The following is an 18,192-nucleotide window of genomic DNA, read 5'->3' as shown; positions in this document are numbered from 1 at the left end:
TTCTTGTTATTTTTTTCTTTTTTGTCCTTCAGCTCGTGTGTAAGAGACCAACCTGATCTAGTCACTATGTGAAAAATTAGAGCAGCTCTGCATTTCCTCATATGTTTGTAGAATCTGTCATCTCATTAAAGACTGATTGGCTCAGCCAATCTCAGCTGCAGCTGAGCTGGTCTTGGAGTAAGGCAGCAGAGCCTTCAAAAGTAGCCAGGGCACACAGTCTAGAGAGGTTTAAAAGTTAGAAACACCACTGTGAACTGCATCAACAAAGGAAATGCAAACAACATGGGGAGTGGACAGCAGGAAAGGCATTTAACCTCTCTGGAAAGAGGCCTTTGGGGTAACCACATTCAAAACATATTTAGCTAGGGATATCTGGAGACGAATAGACACAGAACAATACAACAAGCCCTGCATTTAAGGACAAGCGTGAAGTCTCCATACCACGCAAACCACTCCTGCCTACTGCTCTTGCTGTACTATCACTGTCATAAGATGACAGCAAATCACAAAAATTTGTTGCTAAGCCACTATGGATTATATTTCATCTATTTTTGCAGTTTCACGAATTGAGCACCGATGTGCTTATGTCCACAGAGATACGCTGGGAAAAGGAGGGACATAAAATATGAGGAATTTTTCAGGGAGCAGGGGGAAGCCTACATGACACCTACGGGGAAAGAAATATATGGCACATGGAATGCAGTAGCCTTACGGGGGCTCATGAATTTACCGTGCTGTCTAGATAGTGTAATAGTAGATAGTAGATCTAGATAGATAGTAGATCTAGATAGTGTAAATTGTTGTGCAAATCCTTTGGCAGCAATTATATGACATCTGGTAGAATATATTGTTACCATTGTGCTTAATTACAGGAAATGTCCCCAAGATACTGCCACGCTGCTCTTTTGTCCACTCTGTAGCACGCCAAGGAGCGAAGCCATGGTTCTTGCCTAACTACAGGAAAAAGGACTGATGTAAAAAGACCCAAATAAATCTTACTTACAAGGTAGTGTACAGTACTGTAGAGTATCAATTAAAAACACTCCCATACTGCACTATAATAATCCTTAAATTAAGGTTGTGAATGGCCCCGGTTCTTCCAAAGATCAGCAGCAAATCTGTGTGGTACCATTGTGCATAAGGTGCTTTAGAATAACAATTACACTCTGATATGTTGCTTTTCTTCCTTAAGAAAACTGATACCTTGTACCGATGCTAAATTCAGCTCAGTTTAGGTGAAACCAGATAAGTATATGGCTGTCTGTATGCACATCTTTGAGAAATCTGGCTTTTATCTCTCCAAGGAGCCTTGAAGTGCACATTTGGGGCTCTGCTACCCAAGTGAGAGGTCTGGATGCTGCAGGTCTCCCAAGCAACTGAAGGCTGACTGTCACAAATGACTGTGATGAAGAAATAGGCCATTTGTGGACGTGATCCTCCAAAAGTGCTATTTGTGCACAGTTTTGCTGCATAAAACCACTCACACCAGAGCTAACATGGATCACGACTACATCATAAAATTGTGGATTTCTCCTCCAAAGAGTGAACCACATTAGCAATTTAATAATTGTATGCCTTCTGCATTCAGCAACCTCTCTCTTTATACATCTAATCAGCATTAATTTAAATGCAGGATAATTAGCAGATACACTCATGGACGGGTGCTGAAATGATCCCTGAAAATTTAACCACTTGATGTCTTGTAGCATGCACTAACAGTTGGAATCCTAATAAGAGAGAACACATTTATGGCAGCAGAGGCAAAATCTTATCATGGGCAGCAAAAAAGATTTAAAAAAAAAACCACATGAATGCATTTGAGAGCAGAGACTAGATTCAAACATTTGGGTGTTTTCCCCTTCAGTAGAAGACCAAAACAGTAAATGCCACTTTATCTTTGTCTTCCCATGTTTTGTCTATAAACAAGTCAGTATGTTAGTATATTAACTACCTAGATATTTACCATCAACATGCAGGCAAGTATTTGGTGGTATTGTTCCCAGACTTTGTATATGCTGATCCACCAAAGCACAGATAGCCCAGCAAAATATGTCTCCAGCCAGACAAAGCATGTCCACGTGAGAGCAATAAATCTGAACCACAGTCAACACACTCAAACTTTGCTTGGCTTACTTGCCAGGCTCTTGGGACTCAGGCGGATCCCAACTTCTTTGCCCAAGTAAACACCTCCTGGCAGTCCGTGACAGTTTTGCCTCAGCAAGGAGAGCAGTTTTGCAGGCTACAACTTCCCCCCCACCCCAAACATTCTCAAAAACTCATAAAGCAGTCATTAAATCAGTGGTTTGCACGTGACAGATGCTGAGAGCGCCTCAGTTACTGGAAAACGCTTGGTACAAGATCCCTTGGGAGAGGCAGATGGAACGGGCAGAAGGGCCCCAGGAGAGGCGGCAGCCGAGAGGGCTGGGAGCAGACCCGAGCTGGCCCTGCACGCACACCACCGCTGCATACGTGAGCATACCTGACCTGAAAGCCTGGTGCTCCACGGCAGCACTGAGTGCCGGTGGTTATGTCCCAGCTCCCAGGAGGGCTTGTTAGCTCAAAGCCAGAACTGCCCTAACGAGGCTTATCACCTTCTGCCTTGCAGGGCCAGTGCCCCCCTCTCTCCAAGCACAGGCAGGAGGAGTTCACGCCTGCCTGCAAAAGCAGCCGCACGTGCCAGGGAGGAGGTGACCTCGCCAGGGGAAGATGGGAGGAACGCCAGCATCTGGGAAGAAACAAGCACGAGCCCACACACCCATGTGAACCCCTTCACTCCGTGAAATGGATAGTCACCTATTTTAAAACTGGGCAAATATCGCATGAAAATGAATTGTGAACTTTTGATGCCAAAGAGAGGGTCGGCCAAGCCAAGCAGTTTTGCATGCTCATTAGGATGAAACAAATGGTTCCTAGCACCACAGTCCCTGTGAGGTGGTAAACAAAATTTCTTTTGCTACCTTTGCATTTTACTGGCACTTAATTAAACACAGAAAGGAAAACAGAGGCACAGAGACAGTGGTGCATGGAAATAAAAATGAAAGTGAGACTAAATTTGGGATCATAACCGTTCCCGTAATGTTGCTGTAGGAACTTGATTCTTCTGTCTATTGTACTGACACTGTGCCTCTCAATATTACTGACTGCGAGCCAGACAGTATTTTACACAACATGGGACTAAATAAGATGATGTCACATTTTAAAAATACGTATATGTCAAAGTTGACTGTCATCAACTTATAAGGTCCCTGTTCTTACTAACATTTTTATGTTCTGGCGAACTGTTTGTCCTTCTAGTGGGTATTACGAATATGTAATAAAGTTTATATAAACTAAGGAAGAAAATGACATTATTTTGATTCATTCTCATTACGTACCTCTTAAAAGTACCTCAGGGCATTTTTAAACATGAAGAATGCCAACAGTTATGATTTTTATAAAATATACTTTAATCTTGCTCTCTGTAACTATTTAATGATTTTGCCAGTAGCAATTTGTTATTGCATCCCCTCCTTATATTCAAAGCTTACCTATTGCAATGAGTCTTTATAAAGAAATACATTAATTAAATACGCCTTTGCTTCACTAGCCTAGGAAAAGACTATTAATCACTTGGCAGGCACAAGCACAACATAATACCTGCTATTGCTCATGGGCACCTCACGCAAACTGACTACTGCCGCATGATGTAATTGCCTCCAACAACTCCAAGCACACAAAGCAGCTTTCTCCTGTTGGTGTTGTGCCATTCACTCACCTCATCTAGCGTAAAGCAGCTGATGCGTTTGCGAGATGTGATGGGCTATTTTTTTCTTTTCTTACTTCACCATACCAACATCTAGTGAGATATATTTGTAGCGACCACCCTGACACTAGACATGCAGAGGACAGTGATGGATTGAGCGGGGCAGGGTTGTTGGTCTCTCCTCACCAAATCCTCCTGGGGAGCTCTCACCAGCACAGAGGGGAGAGTCAGTGCCAAACACGAGATGCAGCTGTAACCAGCAAATAGGTTTGTTATGGGCAGGGTGACTGAAATACAGTATTCTTTAAGGGGGAAAAAAAATGTTTAAAAAGAAGAACAATGACTGATGGTCTCATATCAGACACCTGGGGTTTGACAACCACATTCCCAGCTGCCTAATGTCATTGCTGAGTTGGAGATCAGTCAGAATGAAAAGGTGTTTCATGTGCATTTTTACCCGTGGGTAATTGCCACAAATTCTGTTAATATTTTACTATATGAGAAAGGTAAAAAAGAAGTTGTGGCTTAGAAATGAAACATGTCAATTATTCCTTGACCTTGACTAGATGTTTAAAATGCTTTTCAGTATGTTGACAATATGTACTAGGCAGCAATTATTTTTCATGGGAAATGTTTCTCTGATACCTGACTTGTACCTTCATTAATCACAGGTCACCCTCAGAGGTCCGAACTTCTCATTTGACAAACATCTAAAAATGGAAGAGTTTAGAGTAACCCTGACTGTATTTAGCATGACTCTGAGCACGAGGCATTTATTTTATCTACCACAGCTAAAGGTATTCAGATTAATGTTCAGAACTGCCTAGTGGGTTGGGTTTTTTTTGTCCTCTTTAGCTACTTGCCTCAATTATGCTGTGTGGAAAAGGTCAGTCCCTTCCATCACGTTTGAATTAGTTGCCTTTTCTCTTCATCAGAGGTCCTATTAACTGAGCCAATGCTGACTCCATTACTCACTTTCCCCCTCTCTCATGGTGAATCAAGGTACTCAAGGAACCACAGGTGTCCCCCAGGTCTTCTCTAACCCTTCTCTACTACCAGCAGCCTCTCCCATCCATTTTTGCCCCTCAGCCTCTTCGTTCCCAACTCCTGTTTCCCTCTCCTGCTCAGGACATATTTGTGTTCTTTCCATCTCCACGATGCTGAAGCATGCATCTCCTACTACTCCTGCTACCGCTGTTGCATGTTACATTTAGGTGTGTATTTGATGAGGAACTTTGTAAAAATTCCCTGTCATCAGCTGGCTCGCCCCAGGATGCCAGTGAAGGGAAAGGCACTGGGGGGGCTGGGTGGGGGGGTCGGGTGGGTCACAGGGAGATGCTGTCAGACAGGGCAATCTGCTTAATGGGAGCCGGAGGGAGGGAGCAGCAGGGAGAGAGTGAGGGGAAATCAAAGTGCGATCTATCAGAGCAAGGTGGGAAATGAGCCTGTGAAAGAAGGCATGAGCTGAATGCTAACAACCTGAATGCTTGGCTGAGGTCCTCTCCCTGCCGTATGCTATGGCTGCACCAGATCCTCCCCTCTTTCCATCTTTGACTGTCCCTGGGTAACTTCAGCCAGGCTCAGACATCCAGCTGCTGTGGCAATTTGTGGCTGGTCAGTGCCAAACCAGTAGCTAAAGCCTGGTGAGTAACGCGCTCACAGAGCAGCCAGGATGGAGGGATTTTCATCCCTCCCTTTTTTAGCTGTTTGGCTAATGCTCTGCTTTTGAAATCTAACCCTGACATTTCTGCAGGATCTACAATATTCCTTGTGTTTTTTCATGACACTTCCTTCAGCCTCATCCCTTCCCAAAGAGATGCTCTAGTCCTCATTTTACAAAACAAGTATCTGAGACACGGTGACCCCAGACAGGTCACATTCAGGGTGTGTGGGGCAGAACGGACAACCAAAACCAGGTCCCTGGTGCACAAGTTATCTTTCCTCTTTTGTTCAGGCTTAGACAAATTCCTTTCCACAGCTTCCAAACCAGAGGTGTAACTAGATATATTTAATAAATCTCAATAATTGGGGGTAATTTATACATTCCATTAAAACAAAATGTCACTTCAGTATTAGTAAGACAGCACAAATAGATGAGCTAAAAGAGCAAAGGTTTGCTTACAGAGTTAATAGGAGACACAAGGTAGTGTTTTCTGTGCTTACCTTCAGCACTGTGATATTCCACGCAAAACTCTCGATGGCTTTGCTTAGTTTTCTTCCTTTCAAACCTTCTTTTGTCCCGAGGTTATGAAGCTCTTCATGGAATTCCATTCCTAAAAACACAGATTGCTACATCACCCAGTGCATGATTGATCTCCCCCATAAAATGTTCAGTGAGCATTTTCAGTCTCGTGGCTGGTACTTCCTACAACCTCTTTCTGTGCTTCTCCCCCTTCGCTGTTATGACCCCATCCTGGAGAGCATCTTCCAGAATAAAAGGGTCATGTGCAATCTTGCGGTTGTGCTTCCACTTTATACGTAACTCTCGTTTCCAGCGCTGGGGTCCCACACAGGCACACGCCTGGTCCCCGCACAAACACACCTCCAGCGCTTCTGCTTGCAGTCTGCATTGCTGGCAATATTGCGACAAAAGGCAATCGCTTGTCACTCTCCTTGAATAGATGATTTTGTACCTTGGAAGGCAGTCTGACAGACATGGAAGATACCTGTTCAGCACAGCAAATACAGACTCAGATGCACAGCTCCTCATTAATCTTAATCACAGTCATACAGAAAAGACCTTGTACTTCACAATGATAAATTATGTCAGAAACACATACTGCTAATCACAGAATTGTTATTCCTGCAGTCTGGAGAACTGAGACTTCCAACCACAGCCCTGGGAATTGTTACAGTTCATTGCTAGTTTCTGTGGCAAATGTCTGCAAATCTGTTGTTGGATACAAGAATTCAGGAAATCTGGGAGCAGATTAAAAACTTTAACGAGTCCAATTAGCCCACCAATTCCACAAGATTTGTACAGTGTATGCAAACATTTCACTGAGTCTGGTGTGGATTAAGAGACAAAATGGAGAGGGAGCTGCTTGTGTTCCCTTAATTTGTACCTCACAAAGGCCAAATTGGCACTAAATCACTCCAAAATGTCTGAAGCTGGCTGAACAAACCAAGTTCCATCTCCAGTTGTTTCATAGCTCTCCCTCCCCTAATGTTTTAAGGCAAATGTCACTTGCAAATTCAAGCAAGCAAAGAAATGCCCATTGAGAGAACACCTGCATGGAGTAGACGCAGAGGGCTCCTTAGCAAGTTGCAGAAAGAGTCAGTCCTTCGACACGCCAAGGCTGGCTTGCACTCGGTGTAGCTTGCCCGAAGCACTCCTGGAAGACTAACAATAAGTTTCTTCTTGCTCACACCAGCTCCAGGAGCTCGAAAGCACTGAGGCAGTTCAACCCCACACAATGAAAGATTTCTCTACTGTTTATTTTCCAAAACTTCACCTTCTCACAGGTTTTGCCTGTCAAGGGTAACACAGCTCCTGCAGCACTTCCTTTGGAAAACAGTCTAAATAACTGCACCTCAAGTAAGATTCCCCTGCAGGTATGCCTCATGCCAACTGACTTACAAATCATTTCATTTCATTAAGTGAAAGAAAACCCTCAAATGACTCGCTTTGTCCTGCAAAAAAATATGAAGGCTAATGGTGCTCAGCTCCACGTGGACAGCCCTGCCTTTATGCAGCATCCTTTTAGTTGTTTGTCCCTCCAGATCCCACTTCCCCACCTGTAACTTGGAGACAGTGCTGCCCCAGAGAGAGGGAGCCACAAACATTTGTTAGGCTGCAGGCAGGAGCACCAACGAAAACATTTAGCACGTCAGTCCTCCAAGCTGCTGCTGACCACTGGGCATCGGGCTGAGACTGCACATGAAAAAAACCAACAAAACCAGCCATCTGAGAAGCTGTCTGGGGGAGCAGGCAGGACCCTGCGGCACAGGGAGCCTGGACAAAAACAGGCTATGATGTGAAGCAGAGGTCTGGTGGGAACACATGGTTCAAGGAGAGCAGGACGGGGGTGAGGTGAAGGACAATGTCACAGGCAATTGTACCTCTGACACCTCTTAATTTTGAGTGCTTCATCTTGCCACACTCAAAATATTATTTAACAATTTGCCTGGGTAACATTTGCAACAAAGTAATTGGTAATTGAGCGTGGTGAGGAATCCTCCCTCTTACACTCCTTTCCGCTGTCTAAATCCTGAGGCTTCAGAAGAGCGCTTCATACCTCTCCAGCCTTCTTCTCAATCAGAAATGATATTTAAAGGCTAGCAAAGCAAAACAAATGAAAATACAAGTAGATACAGCAGCAAAGAGAAGAAACTTGAGAAATTAATCTTTTTGCTGGGGGAAGGAGTGAGAGACGAACTGCATGAAACTCTGGACATCAGTGTGGTGGCATGGTCCTGCATCGTGTGCTCTGCACACATCTCCAGCCCTCTGCTCACCAAGACACCAGTGCCAGGCAAGCGTCGCAGGTTCTCTCTGTGCACAGAGCAGGGTGGGCAGAAAGCTGGCTGACACTGCTGAGGGTCTGCATAATTTAGTGCAAAGTATTGCTCTTAAATTATACCATCTAGAAAGACCCACCGATGCTGCATTTTCCTGTCACTGTCCCATTCCTAAACCCTCTGCACCCGATGAAGGCTTTGGGCTGAGGACACTTATGCTGCTTATGCAGATACACAGAAGCCAAGCCATGACACAAGATGAGGCCCATGAAATCCAGCAAGACATAGCCGCTTGCGTCTCCTCCTTTTGCTACCACAGCGCCAGCATGGCTCCAGAGCTCTGAATTTCAAAGAGCAAGGACTAGGGTCCACCCTGCTCTTGCACCGCATAAAAATCAGTTAAATGCTATTGTTGAAACAGTTTCCAAAATTCCTCTAATTAAAAAGATGAATTAAAGGATTTACTACAAAACATCAGTTTCATTCATTATTTACATTTAATAGAAGCAAATGGCTGTAGCCTGCGTCACTTGCCAAATCCAAAAATGCCTATCAGAGACAATAGTATTTATGATTGTTGTGGTCCCAGAAGACTATGCCTAAGAACACAAATTAAATGCAGTAGCAAGTGTTTGCATTACTGACCTTCAAGTCTCACTACATGTTAGGAAAGCTGCAGCTGTACAACTAAATGAACTGAAAACAGATTTAATTTCTGCAGTGTAAACCCCTAATGGAAATATGCATGTATTTATTCAGCATGGTTTCTGATATATGAAAGCTGATGGATTTAGTTGTAGAGGATTACCGCCACCAAATGTGGACTCTTATCTCTCCAACAGGGCTTATTCTTGTGTACCAGTGGAAACTACAGGAGACGTGTCCCAGTTCCAAGTCTAGCCTGCTATCCCGAACAAGGGATGAAGAGGGGTTTGCATGAGTAAGCTGTGAATCAAGGACACTTTGGCGATTTCTACTATCCTGAAAAAGGAGTGTGAACCTGTGGCAGAGCAGGTGGCCACTTCTGGAACCACCTCTTCCCTATCTACTGGTGCACATGAGACGGAGCCCTAGTTCAGATAAAGACATCCAGTACCATACCCCAGCAACATATGATCTACTTAAAGCCTGCTTACAGTGGTTTGCGCCCATATACCTGAGGTACATAATGCATAGTCAGAGAGATTCACCGTGATACAATGGAATTATATTGGCATAAGCTTCTAAGGTCTAAAACCAACCTAAAGAGCAAAAGTAAGTAAAGGTAGGTAACAGAGCTCGGTCCTGTGGGCTTCAAAACCTCTTGCCTCCTCTGTGTTTTAAGGGAATGATTGTGGTAGAGAATGGAGCTCAGTAAAGGCAGCACGCCTTCTCATTCCCTCTTTTTAATTGAATGCCTTTCTAGTTCATTTGACTCATTTAAATGCTGTCAGACATTTCAGAGCTGTAGAGCAGATGGAGAAATAGCTTTTAAGGTGAAAGCTGAGAATTTTTCCCTGATCCCATGCCTGTGTTGCTACTGAAGGATGAGTCTTCAGGAGGGTGGAGTCTGCCATGGAAAGACCAGGATGCTCTCACTTAAATACCAGGTGAAAGATGCTGCATTAGTCACAAACTGTAAGTAAATTATGGCACATCGTTTCCCATCTCCCATCTAGAACTGCACAATAAAGGAGGGTTACCTGCTTTCTGGCACTGAACAATCTTGTCGTGAGTGATGTCTGCCGTCTCAATGAGAACCCTGCTCTCTTGAATCATCTGTCAGAAAATAAATGAAAAAAGCAGCATTACTAGGGCTTCCTGCAACATCTAGTCCACAGAAAAGTACAAAGGTTCAAACTTAAAAAGAGCTCTGCTCTGCAAGCAAGGCTATAAAGATTGGATCATTCCTTCCTATCAGGGCTCCCAGATCTGTATCAAGCTCAGAAAATGTTTTGCTCCAGAAGCTAAAGAACAGCTGCTTTACATCACTGAGACACCACTGCAAATAACATGAAGGAAACACAAGTGATTTCAGAAGAAAGCAGAGTTAGCACACAAACAAAATTAATTCTATGTGAAACTGAGCCCCTTCTATAATTAGTACTTTTCTGGAAACAAAAGGAGAAATAAGTACAGCCCTTGACATAAGTGGTTATCAGAAATGTTACCAAGTCATGAATAGCGCTGATTTCAAGAGCTACTTAGTCCTGTGCTGAACTTTATGCACTACAGCAGTTCAGACAGCTACAGTATTTCTTGAGTTTCTCTTTGGAGAAATTTAGATCTAAATCCTATCCTATCCTCTACATTTCTGTTGAAGTTTAAAAGAAAAAAAAACAAAAAACAAAGCCAAAAGAGGCAGGCAGTTTCAACAGGCCTACTCACAAGTTTCAAGAGATATCTATATTTATGCATCTTCCTAGAGTAGCCCATTAACAGCAAACAGATGAAGTGTCCATTACGTGACAAGTTTCCTGAGCCTCCCTTCTTGCAAACGCTATTCTCCTTTGATGGTAACAAACCTTCCAAAATCCTTCAGAAGCCCAGGCAAACAAGCAAATTGTTCCCGTGCTATATTCTGCGAAATTACAAAAGGTGGCACATACATCTGTTACAGAAGGCAAGAACATACTGTATAACAAACTATGCCTGAGAATAATCTCACTCTCCCGGGACCTACACCACAAACCCCAGTCAAATCCAAGCAGCGTGAGAGCGGTGCCAATTAGAAATGAAGCAAACTGAACACTGCCCAATGTTACATCCTGAAATTACAGAAGCCGCCATCTGAAAGCTTTGCCAAAACGCTACAACTGCTAAAAGCCTTCCTACTTTCAAACACACTAAATATGAAAACACAACCAGTAGGTTTCGATGATTTTAGTGGAAGACAGTATAACAGTATTAAATTAACACTTGTAAATTAGCATGTCTTATTGTTTTAATTAGATACAGGGGAGGAGAGATGCTTCCACTTGTCACACTTGAACTTCCAAATTCTGGAGAAATTCAGATCCAAGTTTTGCTCCTCATGCCATCTTCATTTCCAATTAAATCTATTAAGACAGGCTGCATTTAATAAAAATACCTATGCCTTTGCTTTGATATAAACAAGAACATGAGAAAACCAAAATCCATTACCAGCTTCACAGGCAGAGAGAAAAAAGCCTGATATATCTACAGAGTGCAGAATTGTTTTTTAAGAGAACGTGCCCAGCGGATATGCCTGAGATTGAAATTACTTTCAATAGTATCCTTTGCCTTTCATTCTTATTACTTGCTTGTTCATGCATCATGTTGATTTTTTCATCTTTGATATTTCTGCTTGCCATCTAGAAAGAAATGACAATTTCTACCCACCCTCTGGCTTTTCTGCACCACAGCACATTGTCATTTTGTGCTGAAGGAGCTGTTCGGCCGCCAACTACAAGTGGTGAAGTTGGTCTGAGCAGTAAAGACAGTGAGAATCCCCAAAAAAACCTGCAAGTCACTACAGAAGCAGCCGGAGGCCAAACGTGCATCTCTTGCACATGCAGACGCGGGGCCCGTCAGCCAGTGCCCGCACTGCCTGGTCCAGCCAGGCGCTGCCAGCATCTCCTCGGCTGCTGCGCCCCGCGCACCCATCACCCTGGGCTTGGCTCCCCGTGGGTCTGTGCCTGTACTTCCTACCCAGCAGCAAGGTTTTGCCCAGCAAGGTCAATGCATCTAAGCTGGGACAGCATATTCAAAGCGTCCGACTCTCCTGTGCTCAGATCTCTAAAGTAGAACTTGACTCGTGAGAGTTTTTTACATATATATATATATATATATCTCTCTATATATGGCCACAGGGAATTATCCTACCACGTACAAAAAAAGCAAGCTTGAGAATCATGCAATTTGGTAATCTAAGTTTGACCATATCTTCCTCCAACTACTGGACGCACTCCCAGGAGTTTCTGGCATGCCTATTTTAGGATTCTCAAACATGAAGGTATTACATTCATTTTTTAAGAGAAAAGTGGCAATAGGATGTCAATTTTCCCTTACTGCAGAGTAGGTAGAGCAGCACTCCGCGCCTTTGATGCCGACATCAAAGTCTCACTGCTCTCAGCTCAGCAAGAACAAACAATTAAAAACAGATCATAGAGCAGAATTTAACCTGTTCCTGTCTTCCTGCTCAGCAGTAACCTTGACAAAAATAATCAGCTTTTGTCCCATGACAAATCCTGAGAGTGGATTCAGAGTTCCTCAGCTCGGTGACTGGGGTTGGGGGATGCCCTTAGTGCACCACCTGGCATCCCCCCTCACAGGTTCCTCCAGGAAATAATGCACTAGGTAGAAATAATACACCCGGAGCCAATTATGATCAACTATGATATATGATTTTGGCCAGCCTGTGGTGTCTTCGCCACCTGTGATAACACAGTGTGCAGGACCCGGTATCTCTACATGTCAGGCCAGACTCTGCTCCCAGCAAGAACTGCGCGTGCAGTTTCAGCAGGCACGAGATCCTGCTTCCTAACGCTGCGGTAGAAGATCATAGCAATGGGCTAGTGCAAGGATGAAGCCTGGGTGTTCGCTTTGGAGAACCTGAGACTGGTTCATACAGATAAGAGTACAACAGGCAAGCAACTGCTATCCACGAATAAAATTATAGCATAGGGTGTGGGGTTTGTTTGGTTTGGTTTGGCTTTTTTTTTTTTTTCTTTTTTTGAAGAACATCACAATAGATGCTCTTGAAAGGACTCTGTGCAAATCCTGGCAACAGAACCAATACAACCCTCAAAAAATAGTCAAACTAATCTGAAACGCCACTTTTTTTTTTTTTTTTTTTTTTAGATTTTGCCCTATCATACATTTTCACTTACACATAAAGTAGCACCTTGGGGGATATTTACTAAGCAAACATTGCAAAGGTCACCTAAAAAAGCTAAGTTACTCGTAACCGTTTAGTGGAATTAATGTTAATAATTTATCAGTATTCAATCCAATGCAGGGAAAAGCAGGTGAGAGCCTCAGCTAGAAGCTGGCGCCCCACACATCCTTTCACGCTGGACGCAGGACAGCAGGCAGCAGTTTTGGCAGGGTTCCCGGCCACAGTGGAGGATGCTGGCCAGGGATGCAGCATGTTGGCCATAGACACCTCTGCTTGGTCCCATCCGTCAGCCCCCAGGAGACTTTGCTACCATGGCTGTGCTCCTCAACAGCTCCTGCTCACAGTCCTGTGTCATGGCATCTAGATACCCTTTTTCTTTTCTGGCACTAGTTCTGAAATGGGTCCATGGTCTCCCAGTCTGAACAGTCCCCTGCTTTTCCAGCTGGCATCACATCCGAAACCCTGCTTGGGGAGGTCACCTGCTTCTCGCGGTGCCAAGACAAGAACCAGAAGCCCTAAACACAACATGGAGGGTTGTGAGATTTTCTGCTGGGAAGGTAACCCCATGAATCACATGATAGCCTGAGATTTTCCAACCCAGTTTTGCCAGTAACGTTTCAAAATCCATCAACCTGTCTCAAATGTGAAGAATAAGCTTTCTGATGTTTGCAGCATGAATTTCCATGCACCTTTACTCTGCTCAGACCCACGCTGAGCAGTGCTCTTGGGCAGTTGTGTAAGTCCCAGCCATCTGCCTGGAGCCCATCAGGCTGCTGTTTAAGGTCAGCTCCCACACGGCAACTCGCTTCAGTGAGTACCTCTCAAAAAGCGAGAGACGTCCTACTCCCTTAGGAAACTCATGCTCCACCAGAGTGTTAACTCCTGAACACTGAGCTTCAAGGGATTAACCTCCAAGCAACATATACTAAGAAGCAACCTTTAGAGAATGGATGCTGGTATCTGGATCCACTTGGAGTCAGCGAGGAAACTTTTAGCAGCTGTTGAAGCTGGCAGGATTGCTCAGGACAACTTGCATTTCCCATGTCAGAAAGATGATGATAAACTTTACTGAGTGATGTGTTTAACATAACCACAGGGGAGAAAAATAGACAAAAATAGGAGTAAAACTACACGAAACCTGATTCTCAAATAGGGACTTAAAAAGCTACCTTGCTGACCAACAGTGTGTACCTATTAGAGTAAGGAGAAAGGAAGAATGCTGAATGGGAGAAACTATGACAAGCTTTGACATCATTTGGGATCCTGCTAATTTCAGTACTGGGCTCCATGTCCTGAGGGCTGAGACCCATGGGGAGGGCACGGGGTCCCTTCTGCGCTCCCTCGGCAGCTGTGGCGGTGCAGAGCTCTGCGGGAAGAAAGGACGGCCCTGCTCTTCCCATCGGGGACCCCTGCCACGTTTCCATGGGAGCAGGGACACAAAGGTTTTTGCGAGTCCTGGAGGTGCTAACCCTCCTGGAGAGGCTGCAGCGCCAGAAATGCTCTCACAACACAAGAAGTGAATAAGGGGTTGTTCAGATTGACAAAAGATGCACATGGCATGAGTCCCAGAAGTACATGTCATGTTTAATAAACTAATGGGAATGAGGAATACAAAGCCTCTTCGGCATAGGCTAGGGTTTTTCCTGCAAAATAGCTCATTGAATTTAAATATTCTTACAAAATGCTGAAAGCAAGAAGCCTAAATGCAATTCGTCTCAATCCACCTGAAGCACCCTGTTAGGATCATGCTGGTTTCTCAGGAAAGCATGGGAAGCAAGAGCTGGCACAAACCCGGGAGCTCTCTCGTTTGGTATATGAGACCCAGAAAGTGGAACAGACCATGGGCTGAAAATATAACTAACTGACGTGTCTCACTTAAGTGTCTAAACATAGCATACAATATAAAATTTAAAATCCCATTGCTTCACAGAAGGAATGATGCTTTACTTTGTCACTTCTGTTAAGTGTTAATTACAAAGATAAATAAATTTTAAGTGAAATTTAAAACATCTTAACACTGAGGGCATTGTATTGTTACTCACAAAAAATGAACAGGCTTATTTCTTGTCTGTACTAAAGGCAGTTTAATCATAGGATCAGTACAAACTGAACAAAACCTGTTATTTCTTTTTACTTTAATGAACCCCTGTGCTAGAGACCAATTTCTTCTTTTTATTACAAACTATTCTAGAAACTGAAAAGGGGAGAGGAAATTAACACAGCAGACTCTCACCAAAAAAGACAGGAAAAACTCCTGGTGGCAAATTAAAGCACTGCTCCTGCTGGGAAGATAAATGATACAAAAGGGACAGTTCAAAGAATCCTCTCATAAATATTCCAAAGTTTAGAACAGAAACTGACTGAACATCAAACTAAAAAGAAGCTCTCTCTCAGGTGTCTCCTCATGGCCATGGTCCCAATCTCCTATGCCTTTCATTGACAATGAAGAGTTTTGCCTGGGAGTACCATATCATGCCTCTATTGCTTAAAAAAAAAAAATAAAAAGGCAAACAAATGAACAAAAAAATCCACCCCACCCCGAAACAAAAATAAAAAAGGCTACAAAAATACAACCAATTTGGAAAAACAGCTGAAGCACAAATTGAGCTCATGAAAATTTGAACGGGATTCCCTTTTTAGCACTGAGCATTTCTTGCAGACATTTGGGACAAGAAACAGTCAGGCAATCAATCGTGCGCCAGCAAGCCTTGTAAAAAAGGGAGGATGTGCACGTGGTGCCTGGATGTGGGAAGGAACGCTGGCCACCAGTCCGCCTTGTCCCAGTGTGCTCCGAGCCAGGTTCCTGTATCTGAGCCTTTTCCTGCAACAGCCCAATAAGAGGAACAGTTATCAGGGATGGTTACATCAGCTGGAAACCTCTGAAATACTTTATTGACACAAACTGCAGAAGGAACTGAATAAAATTAACCTTAAATTCCGGTTTCATGTTTTTGCTTACAAATATTTCTGGGGAAATACAGTGTCAGAGTGTTGCAGGATGTGATCTGGTGCATGAAGACCAGTCCTCTCTAAAAAAGGAGCAGTGGAGGAACAGGGGAAGGGGTCAGCTTTCAATATGCTTATGCTAAAACAGAGTAACTAAAGCACCCAAGTGGAACTTCATTCTGTAAGAAAAGTTCTGATCTGACCATTTGCAGGCCCTGTTTTAGAAGACGCTAAGGAACATGGCTATCAGAGAGAGAAACTGAGAGAGTGGTGGGTAAATAAGACAGAATTATAAGAAGCGGAGAAAGAAAAAGGGTAATTGCTTTCCCAGTCTATGTCCAATTTTGGACGGAAAACTCTTTAAACAGATACAAATTCAAGACAATGTCCATGTACTGGACTGTGTTTGACGTCAGTGCGTTATGACACTTCCTTGGCAGCGGATGCTCTGCTCTGCAACATCCCTTGTCTTCAGCTGCTCAGAGAATTGTGAAAAAATGTTCCTTTGGGGATGACTCTGTCCCAGCTGAAATATGAATTTCAGTGGAAAAGCTCACAAAAATCTATTTAGTCACTGCATTGACATAAACTGGGAAAACGGACTTTCTCCTTGGGAATAAAGAGCTGTCATGCCTGCATCAAGACAAAGAAACCCAAAAAGACTGAATCTGAAAGAACAGCAGACAAAGAGCAGCTCCTCTCCACACACACCTCAGCAGACTTCTGCTAGCGTGCAGGGACCAATACCTGTGTCAACAAAAACACTGCCATTAAATACACTGACTTATTCCCCAGCAGCATCACAGATATTACTTCTCTTCTCAAAAATCCCCAGTCCCTCTCTGTGTTGGCCAAGACATTAACTAACTTGCCATCTCTCAACAGCACCTACAGACATGCTGTCCTTCCTTGCCTGTCTGCTCCTAAACAAGATCAGTTCCACTAGAGGCTTGAATACAGAGAAAAACGTTTATGTCAACATGAGTTTATATAAAAAAAATCGCTTCTCTGTTCAACCTTTTTTACACTTTTTGTAGTTTATGATTCGAAAACATGTAGAGATACTTGGGGAGCTTCTTTCATTTTTCTAGAAAAATCTCTGTATGTACATGAGCCAGAAGATTGGGTAAAACCAAGAACATTTATAATCACTTTTTTATTGCTTTTGATTTGCAAATGATTCAATCATTTGATCTTGGAGGAAAAATAATGCTGAACCAATAACTGAAAAGCAAAGTGCACAAGCGTCCCTGAGTTCATGCATGCTTGCATCAGCACATGAATATACCGTGCAGACAGAGAAACCACAATCTGTTTTCGAACAATTCTCCACCAAAAAAAAAAATCTTAACTTCACAGGATAACTGTTTGCAGTGAATAATTCAACCATCTGTCAGGTCCAGCTGGGCCCTATCCCTTCTCTTCACATTGAGTATCTCCTTTTTTTAGGTGTGATCAATGAACACTGGCATCAATTTGACAGGTTATAAGGCGCACTGCACGCGCCGCCCACCTGAGCGAGCATCTTCCCATGTCCGTCCACCAACAACGGGGAGCATACAGGTAGAGAGAGAGAGAGGGACGGTCCTCCTTCATGGGAAAAGAAAGCTCTGAAGAACAGCTCTGTAAGTGACATGCTACGCTATCTTAGGATGCAGGTGTGGGAATCAATGACAGCATTGCAGGAATCCATTCATCATACTCAATGTATGGTAACAACCAAAGCTGTTAAGTTGAAATAAATCATTCTAAACTGTATTTCTGGTAGCTGACATACTTTTTGAAAATGTTTTTTATGTATTGTAAACAGTCCACCTTATTTTCTTATTTTCAGCAAATCCCATTCCCTGCTCTCCTCTGCAGAAACTCCCGTACAACGGAGTATCACCAATGAAGCCTCTTCCTCCATGAGACATGGCAACAGTCAAATTCCACTAAACCACTGCAATGTGACCATAAAAAAAAAATAAATAGAGCCCTGAAAAATCATTCTGGTTCCTTAAGCAAGGCATATTAAATTTTATTCTAATAAGGCCTCTCTTGAAAGAAAATATTTAATGCGGAACACAATGGTAAAATTAATTGCCCACGAGAAAACAAACAAACTGCACAAACCGGTCTTTGTCTATCGGGCCTGCTGACAAAGGCTGAGCAGGAGGGAACAGAGAGTTAATTGTTTTCCAGATCGTTGTGGCAGGTCTCC

The 18,192-nt window shown here is 43.4% G+C and overlaps 1 protein-coding gene across 1 annotated transcript in view; it reads right to left on the bottom strand.

Moving 5' to 3' along the window:
* The window catches only part of PLCL1 (phospholipase C like 1 (inactive)), a gene marked incomplete at its 5' end in the record, with an annotated part of 205,829 nt that overhangs the window by 17,941 nt on the left and 169,696 nt on the right, over positions 1-18,192 (bottom strand). The window contains 2 exons of the mRNA XM_082314693.1: positions 5,906-6,015; positions 9,886-9,961. Of these exons, the coding sequence (XP_082170819.1) occupies positions 5,906-6,015; positions 9,886-9,961 (186 nt within the window). The remainder of the gene's footprint in view (positions 1-5,905; positions 6,016-9,885; positions 9,962-18,192) is intronic.

Source organism: Platalea leucorodia (genome assembly GCF_965183815.1).
Source record: "Platalea leucorodia genome assembly, chromosome: 5".
NCBI classification, from domain to species: Eukaryota; Metazoa; Chordata; class Aves; order Pelecaniformes; family Threskiornithidae; genus Platalea; species Platalea leucorodia.
Note: the sequence above shows the minus strand (reverse complement) of the source record. Positions and strands in the feature narration are given on the sequence as shown.